This window comes from Python bivittatus, unplaced genomic scaffold (genome assembly GCF_059951505.1).
Source record: "Python bivittatus isolate LINGU-HERP-01145 unplaced genomic scaffold, Pbiv_v1 ctg000690_np1212, whole genome shotgun sequence".
Lineage (NCBI taxonomy): Eukaryota > Metazoa > Chordata > Lepidosauria > Squamata > Pythonidae > Python > Python bivittatus.
In genome coordinates, this window is record NW_028277096.1 from 4,914,334 (window position 1) to 4,929,281 (window position 14,948).

General features: G+C 41.2%; 1 protein-coding gene and 1 pseudogene across 6 annotated transcripts in view; one reads left to right on the forward strand and one right to left on the reverse strand.

Moving 5' to 3' along the window:
* Positions 1-14,948, forward strand: part of DTNB (dystrobrevin beta) — a 129,630-nt gene that overhangs the window by 15,543 nt on the left and 99,139 nt on the right. For all 6 annotated transcript variants that reach the window (XM_088152230.1, XM_088152228.1, XM_088152231.1 and 3 more), the window contains exons 2-3: positions 5,571-5,638; positions 6,219-6,299. In XM_088152230.1, the coding sequence (XP_088008356.1) occupies positions 5,572-5,638; positions 6,219-6,299 (148 nt within the window). In that variant the 5' untranslated portion in view covers position 5,571. The remainder of the gene's footprint in view (positions 1-5,570; positions 5,639-6,218; positions 6,300-14,948) is intronic.
* Positions 6,572-8,307, reverse strand: LOC148214367 (uncharacterized; annotated as a pseudogene).

Genomic DNA, 14,948 nt, shown 5'->3' on the forward strand with positions numbered 1-14,948 from the left:
TTTTTTTCAGGCTCTTTTTTGTTGTATCATTTGTCCCAACATGAAAGAGGAGAAAGGGATAATAATCAGTGTGCTTGATTAGTTGGATAAGCCTCTTTGCCATGTCTTTGATCTTTGCACCTGGGAGACAACATACTTCCCTTGATAGTTTGTCTGGTCTGCAGATTGCTGATTCCGTTCCTCTGAGAAGTGAGCCACCAATCATCACCACACACTTTTTCCTCTTTGGGACACCCAGCAAACTCCTCTGTGACAGTCTGAGTTACTTTTCTTCCTGTAACTGGAATATTAGATGAAGACCCTTCTCCAGATGTCTGCATGTCTTCTTCCAGGGGAGGGTATGAAATTGATTGTTAAACTCCAGTGGCAGGGATAGTTTTCTCAGGTTTTTTTGTCCTCTGAGTGACATGCTGCCATCTCTTCTCCTGTAGGGCTCCATTTTTCCTGGTAGTTGTTTCTTGCTTGCTGTGTTCAGTTTGTAGTCAGACTTCTGCCTTTTCCAGGAAATCCTGATTTTCATGGATGAGTTTCAGAGCACCTACACATGCTTCTAGACCCTCCACTTTCTCCTCCAGCAATTTGATCAGTTTGCACTTGGTGCAGGTATAATTGGAGTCCTTCTTGGGCAGGAATACAAATATAGCACTCATCATGGTGTTAGCCTGTTTCTCCATGACTTTATTACTGTTGAGGGTTATGCAGATCCAGATAGATTTTCCAAACAGATTTTCCCTTGTAAACTTCCTGATTTAGATTCCTAGTGGTAAGATTCACATGCACGGGCTGATAGCTTGAACTAATGAGCTGAAGTCTCACTTCTCTGTTGCTTGCAGTGAGCTCCTCTTCATTCTCCCAGAATCCTCTGGTGGTATGCAAACACTCCCAGTGAGGCAGTTCCCAGGCTGCTAGCTTGATCCAGTGACCGAAGTCCCACTTCTCTGTTGCTCGTGGTGAGCTCCTCCTCACTCTCCCAGAATCTTCTGGTGGTATGCAGATGCTCCCAGTGAGGCCAAAGACAGTAGCCATGCTTATGAATTTTACAGCACTAATAAAAGGAAGAAATTCTTTTTGAGAAAACTGTCTAGCTCTTTTGGTGTTGCAGACCAGAGCAATGTCAGAAACTAGTTTGATTAAACAATGGTAGTAGAAAGATTTTATTTGGAAAAATGCTGCTTTGGAATAAGTCAAGAACAATTGGCTTATGTTCTTATACAAGAACATAAAAATAAAGCAGCAGTTGTATTCCAGTTTTACATTCAGTTACTGTGCTTGTCCAAGAAGGTCTAACAAGATCTCTAGAGCATAGGTGAAAATCATCTAAAAAGTAAACTATCAGCTTCCATCACAGTTAACTGTAGTTGAAATAGGAGTAATTTGCCCTTTTATATACTTGTGGGAAGAAAATTGTACAGTAGTAGCGTTATAAAATTGAATAGTTATGATGTCAACTAATGTGTAATTCTCAACCTACAGGTTGTGTAGGAGAATAAATGGCAAACTGTACTTAGAGTATTGTAAAGTTTATTTTAAAAAAGCAATTTAGTCATGCAGTAGCTAATGTTCTATAAACTCAGAAGGTATAATTAAGATTATACATCCTACACGGACTAAATGTTTTGCTGTTCTAAAACAAATAAACAACATAAAAAAGAACTAAGTGTATCAGTTGTTCCTTTGGCTTTATCCAGGACAAGAGAACAGAAGTGCAGGTTTAATAATAGTAGCAAAGCTCTGAGGTATGTCCAAACCAGGATCTATTGCTTGTTATAAACCAAAATTTGAAGCCATGGTTTATGACTTGAGTTTTCTTAAAGATTGAACTATTACAGTATAAATGTTAATTTACAAAATGTATATTCTGCTGTTCAGTTCAAAATTTGCAGGGTGATTTACAGATAGGGCAGCAAGTTGTTAATGGTAAACTTCTATATACATACATACATACATACACAGTACTGTGCAAATGTTTTAGGCAGATGTGAAAAAATGCTGTAAGGTAAGAATGCTTTCAAATATATATATTGTAATTGTTTGTTTATTAATTTACAAAATGCAAAGTGAGCAAACAGAAGAAAACCCCAAATTAAATCAATATTTGGTGTGACCACACTTTGCCTTCAAAACAGCATCAACTTTTCTAGGTACACTGGCACACAGTTTTTGAAGGAACTCGGTAGGTTGTTCCAAACATCTTGGAGAACTAACCACAGATCTCCTGTGGATGTAGGCTGCCTCAAATCCTTCTGTCTCTTCATGTAATCCCAGACAGACCCGATGATGTTGAGATCAGGGCTCTGTGGGGGCCAAACCATCACTTCCAGGACTCCTTGTTCTTCTTTATGCTGAAGATAGATCTTAATGACATTGGCTGTATGTTTGGGGTCATTGTCCTGCTGCAGAATAAATTTGGGGCCAATCACACACCTCCCTGATGGTATGGCGTGATAGATAAGTATCTGCCTGTATTTCTCAGCATTGAGGACACCATTGATCCTGACCAAATCTCCAACTCCATTTGCAGGAATGCAGCCCCAAACTTGCAAGGAACCTCCACCATGCTTCACTGTTGCCTGCAGACACTCATTATTGTACCATTGTCCAGCCCTTCGGTGAACAAACTGCCTCCTGCTACAGCTAAAGATTTCAAATTTTGACTCATCAGTCCAGAGCACCTGCTGCCATTTTTCTGCACCCCAGTTCCTAGGTTTTCATGCATAGTTGAGTCGCTTAGCCTTGTTTCCACATCGGAGGTATGGCTTTTTGGTCACAGTTCTTCCATGAAGACCACTTCTGGCCAGACTTCTCCAGACAGTAGATGGTACACCCATTGGGTGTACCTGGGTCCCACTGGTTTCCACCAGTTCTGTGCTGATGGCACTGCTGGACATCTTCTGATGTCAAAGGGAAGTAAGCATGATGTGTCTTTCATCTGCTGCATTAAGTTTCCTTGGTCGACCACTGTGTCTACGGTCCTCAATGTTGCCCATTTCTTTGTGCTTCTTCCAAAGAGCTTGAACAGCACATCTTGAAACCCCAGTCTGCTTTGAAATTTTTGCCTGGGAGAGACCTTGCTGATGCAGTATAACTACCTTGTGTCTTGTTGCTGTGCCCAGTCTTGCCATGGTGTATGACCTATGATATGAAATTGTCTTCCACAACCTCACCTTAGTAGCAGAGTTTGGCTGTTCCTCACCCAGTTTTAAGCCTCCTACACAGCTGTTTCTGTTTCAGTTAATGACTGTGTTTCAACCTACATACGAAATTGATGATCATTAGCACCTGCTTGGTATAATTGGTTAATCATACATGTGACTCTAATCCTACAAGATCCCTGACTTTGTGCAAGTGTGCAAATGTAAGAATTGATGCTGGTTTGAAGCCAAAGGGTAGTCACACCAAATATTGATTTGATTTAGATTTTTCTTCTGTTCACTCACTTTGCATTTTGTAAATTGATAAACATAAACAATTACAATATATATTTTTGAAAGCATTCTTACTTTACAGCATTTTTTCACACCTGCCTAAAACTTTTGCACAGTACTCTGTGTGTGTGTGTGTGTATAAATAAAATTTTGCTGCTTGGAATATAAGAGCTGAACATAGAAACAATTTGTAGTAAACAAAATGAAAATGTCCTTCACTGGACTTCAAAATAATCTCCTGAGCTATTGTTTTGCATACTATTCAACATGTTTGGGAGGAGGTTATATTCCCTGAAAGAATAGGCTGAGAATACTCTTTGATCCAACATCATGGTAAGAAATCCAGTAACCACATTCACATGTAGGACACGAGGACAATAGCAGCCTCTCATTTATGTTCCCCAGCAGTGAATCCTCAGAGGTATAGCACTTCTAATAACAAAGAAAATCATGACTAGTAGATATCTGTAACCTTCCCCTTCATGAATTCACCTATGCATTCTTCATTGTTCCTGTACTATATGCTGTGTGAAAAAGTACTTCACTTGCTTGTCTTGAATCTTCCACAATTCAGCTTCATTTGATGACTTGGATTTCTAATATTTCTTCAAAGTACGTAATTCCAGTTCTTCCAGCAGAAATTAAAAAAAAAATCAGATGTGAAAATCCTTTCTATCTGTGCATGTGAGGAGGTGGATTCTAGCTATACACTATTGGGTAGAAGCTGCTTTAGCTTTATAGATCTCAAATTGTGTCCAGAATAGGCATTGGCTTATAGCTGATCGTGACTGCAGCCACACTCTGCTATTTATTAAAGGAGGTCCTTTTTTGTGTCTAAATAGGAAGGTGAGGCTGCTTTAGGGAATCAATTTGTTAATGTGATTTTTAAAACAGACACCATTTTTTCAGGCTCACATGGAATTTTTTCTTGGGAAATATTAGTTGCTACCTTAAATCCTGAAAAGCATGCTTATCTTACATTGCAATATGTTTTGGCACTGGAACACATAATGGATTAAGATTTAGGGATTAAATCAGTCTCTTTGAATTTCTTTTGAAAAGTACTGCAAAATAGGCCGTTACCTACAGCTGATGAGCTCCAAGAAGAGCGAAACCTGTTAAAATAGGTCCTGTAGTATTGGCCTTAATAAGTAGTTCTTTGCATGGTCATATCTACTCCTTCCTTTTTAAATTCTTCATAAATCAGCAAACCAGATAAATTCTAAACTCAGCCTGGAATCAACTATAAGCTATTCAGTGCTGGGGTTTATTAGGGCTTTAGCTGGCTTTCCTGTAGATTAATAATAATAATAATAATAATAATAATAATAATAATAATAATCTGGCTGTTCTGGGCATTTTTCTATTTTTCTGCACCATTGCATCTACTTTACCTTCCTGTTTTAATGTACATTTTATTTTTCTTGATTTAATTTTACCACAGAAATGGGATGAAGAAAGAAAATTAAATGATATTTTTAAATTTAACATTCCAAAATATATGCTAGCCAAATTCTGAGAAGAATTTGGACAGAGACTACTACTTTGGAACAACCATTACTAGCAATTTTGAATTCCTGGTTTTTTGTTTTTTTGTGAAAGTCAATGTGATAAGTTAGTTCCTTAATCGTGATACTCTCATTTCTTAAACTGATTTAATAATGAAGTCAACAGGAGAGAACATGCCATCTGTTCATAGCTGAAGAGTTTTTTTTCAAGAATACCCCCACCATGAAAATTATAATTGTACCATTGGGGACTTTATTTAATAGAACAGTTCCTAGTGGAAAGAAGAGGTTATGCTCTAGTGCAGTGTAGGAAGAAGCACATAATTTCCTTTTTGAAACTCCCAGCCCTACAGTATAATAACTGTTCTTCTAGCTTATTTGCTGGTGGTTGCAGTGGAAGGTTAATTATTATGGAACTTTATTAAAACAAAGGTGTGGAAGTTTCTTTGAACTCCTGGCATTTGCTTCCTGCTCTACATAGATTTAGTTCAGTTAATACATAGTAATTCACATTACCTAGTGGCTTCTTTTGGCTGTTTTCTGCAATAACAGATGAATACTGAAAGAGTTCGTGAATTTCTTCTTGGTAGTTAAATTCTCTCTGAACAGTCAGCTAAAATTCTAAATTTGTTTTTAGGATGATTGAGGAAAGTGGAAAGAGGAGGAGGACGATGGCAGAGAAGAGACAGCTCTTCATGGAAATGAGTAAGTAAAAGTCTTAAAGTTTGAAACTTCATTTAAAAATGTGTTGTAGCCTCTTTAAAGAATGTAACCAGATCCTGTTTCTCATAAAGGACTGGAGTTATTAGGTTAAAATAACGAGGTGTTGTTCCTTAAGAATTTATGCCCTAGCCTTCAGTCCTTAAAAAAGGTTTAGTGGTGACCTTATATTACCTTTTCCTATTTAAGCATCATTCCACACTTATTTCTCACTGTGATGGTAAGTTCGGATTCTGGAATGTACTACCTCATACTCCTCTATGCAAAGTATAAATAAGTAAAATTTTGCCACATAAAAATGCCAGGAAGAAATATTCTTTTTAACATGGTAGTTAACCATGTATAGGTTACTTTTCATGAGGTGGAATATTTGAACACACATGGGAGAGGGTGGAGTTTGACATGATACAGAAGTAGTACAATCCAGATAAAAGTTTGCAACTCCTTAAAGATTAAGTTTCTAATGTAGTTGTAGTTGTAGCTGGACATCATAATGTAATTAAAGTCCTCTTTTCATTTTAAAATTGAAATACTATATTGAGAAGACTCTGCTTTTAATTTATAGGGGCTCAGAATTTTGATGTCATCAGACTGTCAACATATCGAACTGCCTGCAAACTCAGATTTGTGCAAAAAAGATGTAATTGTAAGTAGAAAACTTGGCTCTGGAGGGAGGGTGGAACTTGATAAAGACATGTTTCAAATTAACAGTTCGCCAATTTTTCAGTTCTATGGAAAATGTGAATAACATTTTCAAGCGATAATATGAAATGAAAAAAAAAATCCTATTCTTACTATTTAGTGGAAGAATTGCTGCTATGATACTTTTCAAGTTTGTGTAGGATTTCCATAAGAACTAATACTGTATTATTCTAAACTTTTTGTTGTACTCCATTGTTTCGTACAATATGCTAAGTCCTAAGCCTGAGTTAACAAAACACAATTGCTGTGTTCATATAGGATGTTTTGCCCAAGACATAAGCTATACTTATTATTTGTTTATTTAAATTACTTATATACAGGTAGTCTTCACTTACTGACCACTCGTTCAGCGACCGTTCGAAGTTGCGACGATGCTGAACAAGTGGTACTTATGACTGGTCTTTGAAGTTCCAGCAGTTGCAGCACCCCTGTGGTCACATGATTGCCATTTGTGACCTTCCCTGCCGGCTTCCCACAAGCAAAGTCAATAGGGAAACCAGGGAAGGTTGCAAGTTGCTCTGGTAAGTTCTTCCCCTTCCTGCGCACCATGCCACACCCTCCTATCCTGGGCTCACACACACACACACACCATCGCCTTTCTTCCTCAGCTTCCCTGTGTTTGCACACACCCCACGCCCTCCTTTCTGGGCCTTCCTACACTTGCATGCACTATAGCCTCCTTCCTGGGCCATCCTACATTCTCATGCACCTCATGCCCTCCTTCTCAGGCCTCCCTACGCTTGCACGCAACCTGTGTCATTATAAATTATCCTCCCCTCAAATCTCCAACCAGTGCAATTAATATATAATAGCTTAATATGATAGCTTGGTTCACACAATAGACTAAAACAGGCTGAATTTCTACAATATGATTTATTTATTATTTATTTATTAAATCAATTTATATAGCCGTCCATCTCACCACAGGTGACTCTGGGTGGTGTACAACACAGATAAAAACAGTAAAATATATTTAAAATATATAAAACAAAATAAAACAGAGAATAAAGGGAAGTTAAAAATAAGGGAGATACCTCACTAATTCCCCTGTCCCCTGGAGTCCCCAGGCCTGCTAGCATGATCAAATCTTAAAGGACCTCCGGAAACTCAACAATGACGAGGCCAGTCTCACTTCAGGGGGGAGAAGATTCCATAGCACAGGTGCCACAGCAGAAAAGGCCTGCCACCTGGGGCCTGCCAAATGTATCTCCCTAGGTGATGGAACCCATAACATGCCCTCTCTGCTGGATCTGGTAGGATGGGCAGATGAAATCAGGGAGAAGTGGTCCCTCAGATAGCCCGGCCCCATGCCATGAAGGGATTTAAAGGTCAACACCAGTACCTTGAATTGGACCTGGAAACAAACTGGTAACCCATGCAGGTCACGAAGCAGAGGTGTAACGTGTGTTCTGCTAGAAACACACATAACTGCTTGTGCTGCTGCATTTTGCACCAGCTGAAGTTTCTGAATACTCTTCAAGGGCAGCCCCATGTAGAGCACATTGCAGTAATCTAACTGGGAGGTGACCAGGGCATGAGTGACTGTGAGTAGGTCCCTTTGATCTAGGAATGGGCGCAACTGGCACACAATTTCAAAGTTGTGCAAAGGCCCTCCTAGCCATGACTGCCACCTGCTCTTCAATCAGGAGTTAAGAGTCCCGGAGAACCCCCAGATTGTGCACAGGGTCTGTTTGGGGCAGTGTGACCCCATCCAGTACCAAAGATGGTAAAATCCTAGAACCAGAGGGGCTTGAAACCCAAAGCCACTCAGTCTTGCCAGGGTTCAGTTGAAGCTTGTTGTTCCCCATCCATATCCTCACGGCCTCCAGACACCGAGATAGGATGCCCACAGCATCGTTTAAGTCGCCAGGGGTGGAGATGTACAATTGAGTATCGTCATACTGATAATACCTCACCCCATGCCAATGGATGAGTTCACCCAGCGGTCTCATGTAGATGTTAAATAGGAGAGGTGAGAGCACTGACCCCTGCGGCACCCCACATAGCAGGGGGTGGGGGCGGGATCTCTCTTCCATAATCACCACCAACTGGAACTGACCCTGGAGAAAGGAGGCGAGCCAGCACAATACAGTGCCACTCACCCTCAAGTCTCTGAGTCGGTCCAGAAGGATACCATGATCGATGGCATTGAAAGCCACTGAGAGGTCAAGTAAGGCAAGGACAGATGCACAACTACCATCCTGCCCACGCTAGACATCATCCAAAAGCGCAACCAGTGCTGTTTCTGTACCATACCCAGGTCTGAACCTTGACTGAAAAAGATCCAGATAATCTGCTTCTTCCAAGGTCCTCTGAAGCTGCTCCACAAGCACCTTCTCAATCACCTTACCCAAAAAGGGGAGGTTGGATACTGGATGAATATTGTCCAGTATCATGGGGTCCAGCAACGGCTTCTTGAGCCTCCTTAAGAGGTGCAGAAACAGCCCCCTCACTCAAAGAAGGATTCACCATCGCCAGAACCCACCCACACGAACCCCCCCGGGCTGCTTTCACAAGCCAGGAGGGGCATGGATCTAAAGAGCAGGTGGCTGAGCTCACAGTCCTAAGGACCCTGTCCACTTCATCAGGCCCAACAGGTTCAAACCGTTCCCAGATAACTGGTCAAACCTCCACCCTAGATATCTCCCACAGACCTGCAGCAAAGCCAGCATCCAACTGCGGATGAATCCAAGTGATTTTATCCGACAGATGCTGAGCAGATTCCTCCGCACAACCCTGCAAAAGGTTGTCCGGGCCCCCTGTACCCAAGAGGACCCGTATCACCTGAAACAGGGCTGTTGGGTGGCAATCTGCGGATGCAATAAGGGTGGAGGAATGCTGTCGCTTCACTGCCCTTACCACCACTTGGTAGGCCTTAATAGCAGCTCTAACCTGTGTTTGATCGAGTTCGTCCTTAGATGAGTGCCAACAACACTCTAGACATCTCTTCTCTCATTTCATCTCCCTCAGCTCCTCCGTAAACCACGGGGAGTGACATGATCCACTGGTGGGGAGAGGTTGCATAGGCGTGATCCAATCCAAAGCCTCAGCCACCCTTTTATTCCAGGCAGCAATCAAGGCTTCAGATGGGCCGTGCAGTCCCTCTGGAACTCCTCTGGGTCCATCAGTTGCCGGGGGTGGACCAATATGGTGGACCTGGACCATAAACAACTGAATCCCTTTTCTCTAGCATGCTGTAAAAACTCAGCACTTCAGAGATGCATGGTGTTTGTTTTTTTTACCTATTCTATTCTTTTATAGCTAGAGGTTGTAAATAAGTATTTCTGGAATGAGATCCCCCTTGAAATCCCACCCTGATGGCATTCTGTAAGGCCTTGAAGACCTCTTTGTTCTCCTAGGCCTTGAGTTAAAATCGAGCACTTTGCGGGATGTGTTTTTGTATATAGTGACCAGTTCCCATCTTGTTTTGTTTTGTTTTGTGTTTTCATGTTTTATTATATCGTGAGCTGCCCCAAGTCATTTTGGAGTTGGGCAGTACCTAAATTAAATTAAATAAACAAATAAATAATTGATGCAGGGATGGGCCACAGGCTTCATTTATTTTGGGGGAGATTAAGGGCCAGAAAATAGGCAGGTCTATGTTTTTGGAGTAGTTGAAGGGGTGGTGAACTAATGGGCCTATTTTAGGACTTATACTTCGCTTAGATGTTCTGTTTCAGAATAAGAAATTATGCCTTTTGTTTTCAGCAGTCATGGTCACTGGGTTCTGTAGGCTGAGAAATGAGAACTGGGGCCATGCACAGCCCCAAGAATGCAGCGTGTCTGCCTGGGATTGCAGTACAGGTAGTAGTCCTTGGCTTACGTCCATTGGTTCAGCAACTGTTCTAATTTATGGCGATGCTGAAAAAATGAATATATGATTGGTCCCCGAAGTTCTGGCCATTGCAGCACCCCCACAGTCACATGATCGCAATCCAGGCACTTGGGTGCCTGCCTTATGATTACGGTGTCGCAGGGAGCCACGGTCATGTGATTGCCCTTTGACATGCAAAGTCAATGGGGAAGCCGGCAGGGAAGGTCACAAATCGCTCTGGTAAGTCGCTTCCACTGGTAGCAACCCCGGCCCACATGCAGCTTGACTGGCCCTCCCAGGCCTCCCCCAACTCATGCGTGGCCTGCGCCAGCCCTTCCAAGCCCTCCCCGGCCTCCCTAGATTCACACGCGGTCTGCCCTTGGCCTCCCAAGCCCTCCTTGATTATCAGGCACTTGAAAATGCAAGTGTAACAAAGAGGGAGAAAGGTACTTCCATTTTGGTCACTGTACATATCCTGTGTCTTTTATATGCAATCCAAAAGACTTCCGCACTGAGTACTATCATATCATGATGATGTAGAAGTCAGAGAAAATCCTCAGTGTTTATGTACTTGAAAACAAAATGTGCCTGAATAAAGGAAAGTGCTGAGGCGGTAGAGAAAATTCTGCTGTTCTTGAAATATAAGACAGTGTGCAGTGAGGATTGTATAGCCTGATAGTTGTTAAAAGACATAAGGTTGTGGCAGAGGAGAACAGTGTATGATTTTTGAAGTGATGTTGAAAGGCAGGTCAAGAAGACTGTGTTAGGAGGAAGTATGTGTGAGTGATAATTGCATTATATGGTACAGAGCAAATTCCTGTTACTTGTTAAAAATAATATCACAAGAAGAGGGTGTATCTGAGGTCACTCAGCACTGAGAAAAGGAGTGTGAAGAATGAATACATAGTAATATAGTATCAAGAAATCAAGGATGATGGAGAGCTCATGTTGGCATAGCCATATGAAAAGTGAAGGAGTGGATTCTTGATCCAGGAGAATTAAAATCTATTGTCCTGTTCCACGTAGCTTTTAATCTAATTTAATAATGAATGTTTTTAATATATTTATTGGTTTTTTAATTAAGTGTTGTATGCCACCCAGAGTTACTTTTCTGTGAGATGGGTGGCTATACAAATTTGATAGATAATTAAATCCTGTGCCATGCTTGAAGAAAAAGAGTACCTTTTCTGTATTTACACACACTCTTTTTTGTGTCATTGGCTTTACTTCTGCTTTCTCTTCTTGGCTTTCTGTCCTGGCTCTTCCAGGGGGGGAAATCACTCTATGTGAAAATAGAGTTCCATGGAATGGGAGAGATCATTTCTGCCAGAAAAAGAAAGCCCAGTGGCTGTGCTCAAAGGGCTGTTCTTTCTCTTTTATGACTATCAGGGGCTGCTCTGTCTCTGAAACCACCACTGTGACTGTCTCAATTAAAGGAAAGTTATGGCAAAGCTTTAGGATGCAAATAAGGCCAATGTACATGGGGGAGCAGAAGGGCAGGCATTCAGAAATGATACTGCATGAGATTCTTAGTAGCTTATATTTGCCCTCCTTACTGCTAGTGCCAAGGAAGCATTTAATGGGAGGCAGGCTGAGGAGCAGGGTGTGAAAGCCTTCCCCACTCCATTAACGATTTAGATAATAATGAACCGCAAAGTGTGTGGAGTGCCTGCTTCCTCTCTTTCCAGGCATTTTGTTGGTGTTTTGATGAACATGACGTGCAGCCAGTCAGTTATCTCCAGATTATGAATACCCTGCTAAGGCAAGGCTGTACTATAACATACCTAGAACAGGCATGGGCAGTAGTGAGTGCACCATGTGGTACACCACTGTAATACCACTGTTGCGTAAGCTACACTGGCTCCCAGTAAGTTTCTGAGTGCAATTCAAGGTGCTGATTGTTGCCTTTAGAGCCCTACATGGCATGAGGCCAGGTTACCTGTGGGACTGCCTATCCTCCATGAGTTCTGCTTATCCTACTAGATTTGGCAGGGTGCGTGCTTCGGATCCACTCAGTAAAGCAGTGTTTCCTGGTGGGGCTGTGGAAGTGTGCCTTCTCTGTCATGGCACCTGCCTTATGGAACAGCCTCCCCCCGAGATACAGGTGGTCCCAACCCTGTTGGCCCTCAGGAAGGTGGGAAGACCTGGCTTTTCCTCCAGATTCTGGGGCCAGGATGTTGATGGAATTGGCACGGAGTGGTCGGTAGATGGATGAGGGTTTTTACTGGGACCTCTACAAAGTTTAGTGTTTTAAATGGCTGCTTTTACTGTACTGTGTTTTTATTTTGTTCGCTAGATCCAAGCTAGATGTGGGGGGAATAGCATGGTTGGTGAGGCAAGGCTTGTGTTAGTGGGATACAAGAGAATGACTGCTTTGGAAAAGGCAGGCAGGAAACAAACAGCAGTGGCCTGCCTCAGCCTACCCTAGTGAAATTGGCAGAAGAGGGGCAAGCCTCCACTGTGAAGAAGAACGGAATAACAACAAAGTAATATGGCTGCCCATCTTGTAGAGCAACTCTGGGCAGCTGATATAATAGAAACATCAGTACTGATAACAAATCACAAAAATAATAAAAAACAGAAAAAAAACGAAAGCAAAATATAGTAACCAAGTGGTAGGAACAATGATACTGTAATGGTTAATTCACAAGTTGATGAAGATTCAAGGGCTGATTTTTTTAAACAGCCACCTACAAACTTTTCTATTATGAATGAAATTAACTGTTTTGTAAAATTATAATAGATTAATTAAAACCAATCGGTCAGCATCCAACATTTTAGATTATAAAATAGGAGACAAAGAGGAGCTGTGTGTGTGTGTGTGTGTGTGTGAGAGAGAGAGAGAGAGAGAGAGAGAGAGTTGTGTATATGTGTAGCATGTAAAGTTTGTGCTATTCTGCTTGCTGCTTTTTGCCTGCTTCTTCTCTCATGATCTTTTCCACACTGAGAAATCTTTCTGGATTCAAGGAACTACATGACAACTTTTAGTAACTATCCAGTTTTTAATTTAGATAACCTGTCTGCTTACATAAGTTGGGAAAAGCATGGTGATCAGCGATATGTACCTCTAATTAGTTGTTCTGGAACTGAGAAATATACTAAAAGGAGAACTATATTCAAGCTTCAATTCAATGAACCCATGTAATTGTTTAATTGTATGTTGTTACCTTCTGTGGTCATTGTGTTCACTGGGACAAAAGAAAATGTTCTCTGTATTTTCTCCCTCCCAAGAACATTGGCAGATGTGAACAGAGCCTAGATCAGCTGAAAGGGTCTAGGGATGCCCATCAGCCACAGGAATGCATATTGCTCTTACTACCCAGGTATGAAGACAGAGGCTGCATTGCTCTGCTCTGGGGAGGGCACTGCGCCATCTCTGCCAGCCCTCTGATGCTCCTGCCAGGCCCTGCTATGTCAAGTCAGGAACTAAATCTGGCTCTGATGCTGCTCTGGGGTTTTCTGGGCAGGTTCATCAACATGGGGGTTGTTGCTATGCTGGTGGAGAAGTTTTCCCCAGAGACTTCTCAGCAAAGGTAGGAATCCAAAAGCTTCCTCCAGAAGAGCCAATAATAGGTTAATTATTAACTCTTAGAGCACAGCCTGACAGTTTTATTAATGGAAAATCACAAAATTCTAAGGAGTCATGGCACTGCAAATTTAAGAACCCCTAGTTTAAGAAGTTAATAGGTGAACATAAGCTGTTTTTATGGAAGGAAATTTCTGCAATTTTTATTACAAAATTCTTTTGTAGAATTTCTTTTTTAAAGATATAGCTAGGATTGCAACAAAAGGGTGTATCTAGTAGTAGCTATAAAATCATAGAACTGAAAAAGTCTGTTTAGTCTGTGGAGTCCAACTTGCAGGAGTTAATTATTAAAGCATCCTTAACAGATGGTTGTCTGGCCTCTGCTTGAACATGTGAAAGGGAGAACATCACCGCCCTGGATAATTGGCACCACTGTCAAACTATTTTTATAATTAGGATGCTTTTTCCTAACATTCAGCCAGAAACTGCCTTCTTGTAATTTAAATCTAGGAATGTTCAAAACATACTGATTTGACAGAGGGACATTCTAGAGAACTTTCTCCTGGATGATGCCAGTCTGGAACATCATGTCTGGGATGCTTCAAATTGCTTCTGATTTGTAGGATTTACTTCAGGAAATCACCGAACTGTCTCTAATACAGTATCGCCAGAGAAGGAACAGAATGTTCTGTGGTCGTTTTTTATTTTAAATTTATTTATTTATTTATTTTACTGAAGCATATATGTCGCTCCAATCTCAAACAGCTTACTATCCCTACTTTAATTTATTATTCCATGAACTACAATCTGGGATGACAGAGAACAGGCTTTGACCATATGTGTGATCCTGTTTCTAGCATATTTTCCTGCAGTCTTTTTTTTCCAAGGTTAAACATTTCCAGTTCCTTCCATTTCTTATAAGTTTCCAGTCTATGATTATCCTTGGTGTTCTTCTCTGCAGTACTTCCAGTTTCTTTGACTCTTCCTGAAATAGTGGTGCTCAGAAGTGGATAAATACATGAAGTAGCCTCAGACCAAAGCAGAATATAGTAGTAGTATTACTTTCTGTGATTTAGAAACTATACTGTAAGGAATGGTTAGACTAACTGCTTATTTTGCTTCTGTACCTCAAGCTTTTGCTGACCTAGTGACTGTGTGGCTAAGGGTCAGTCTAGATGCTATTAAGGAAACTAGTAAGGTTTTTTTGCAGATAGGGAACTCATGAAAGTTACAAGACGCTGAGCATGTAAAAG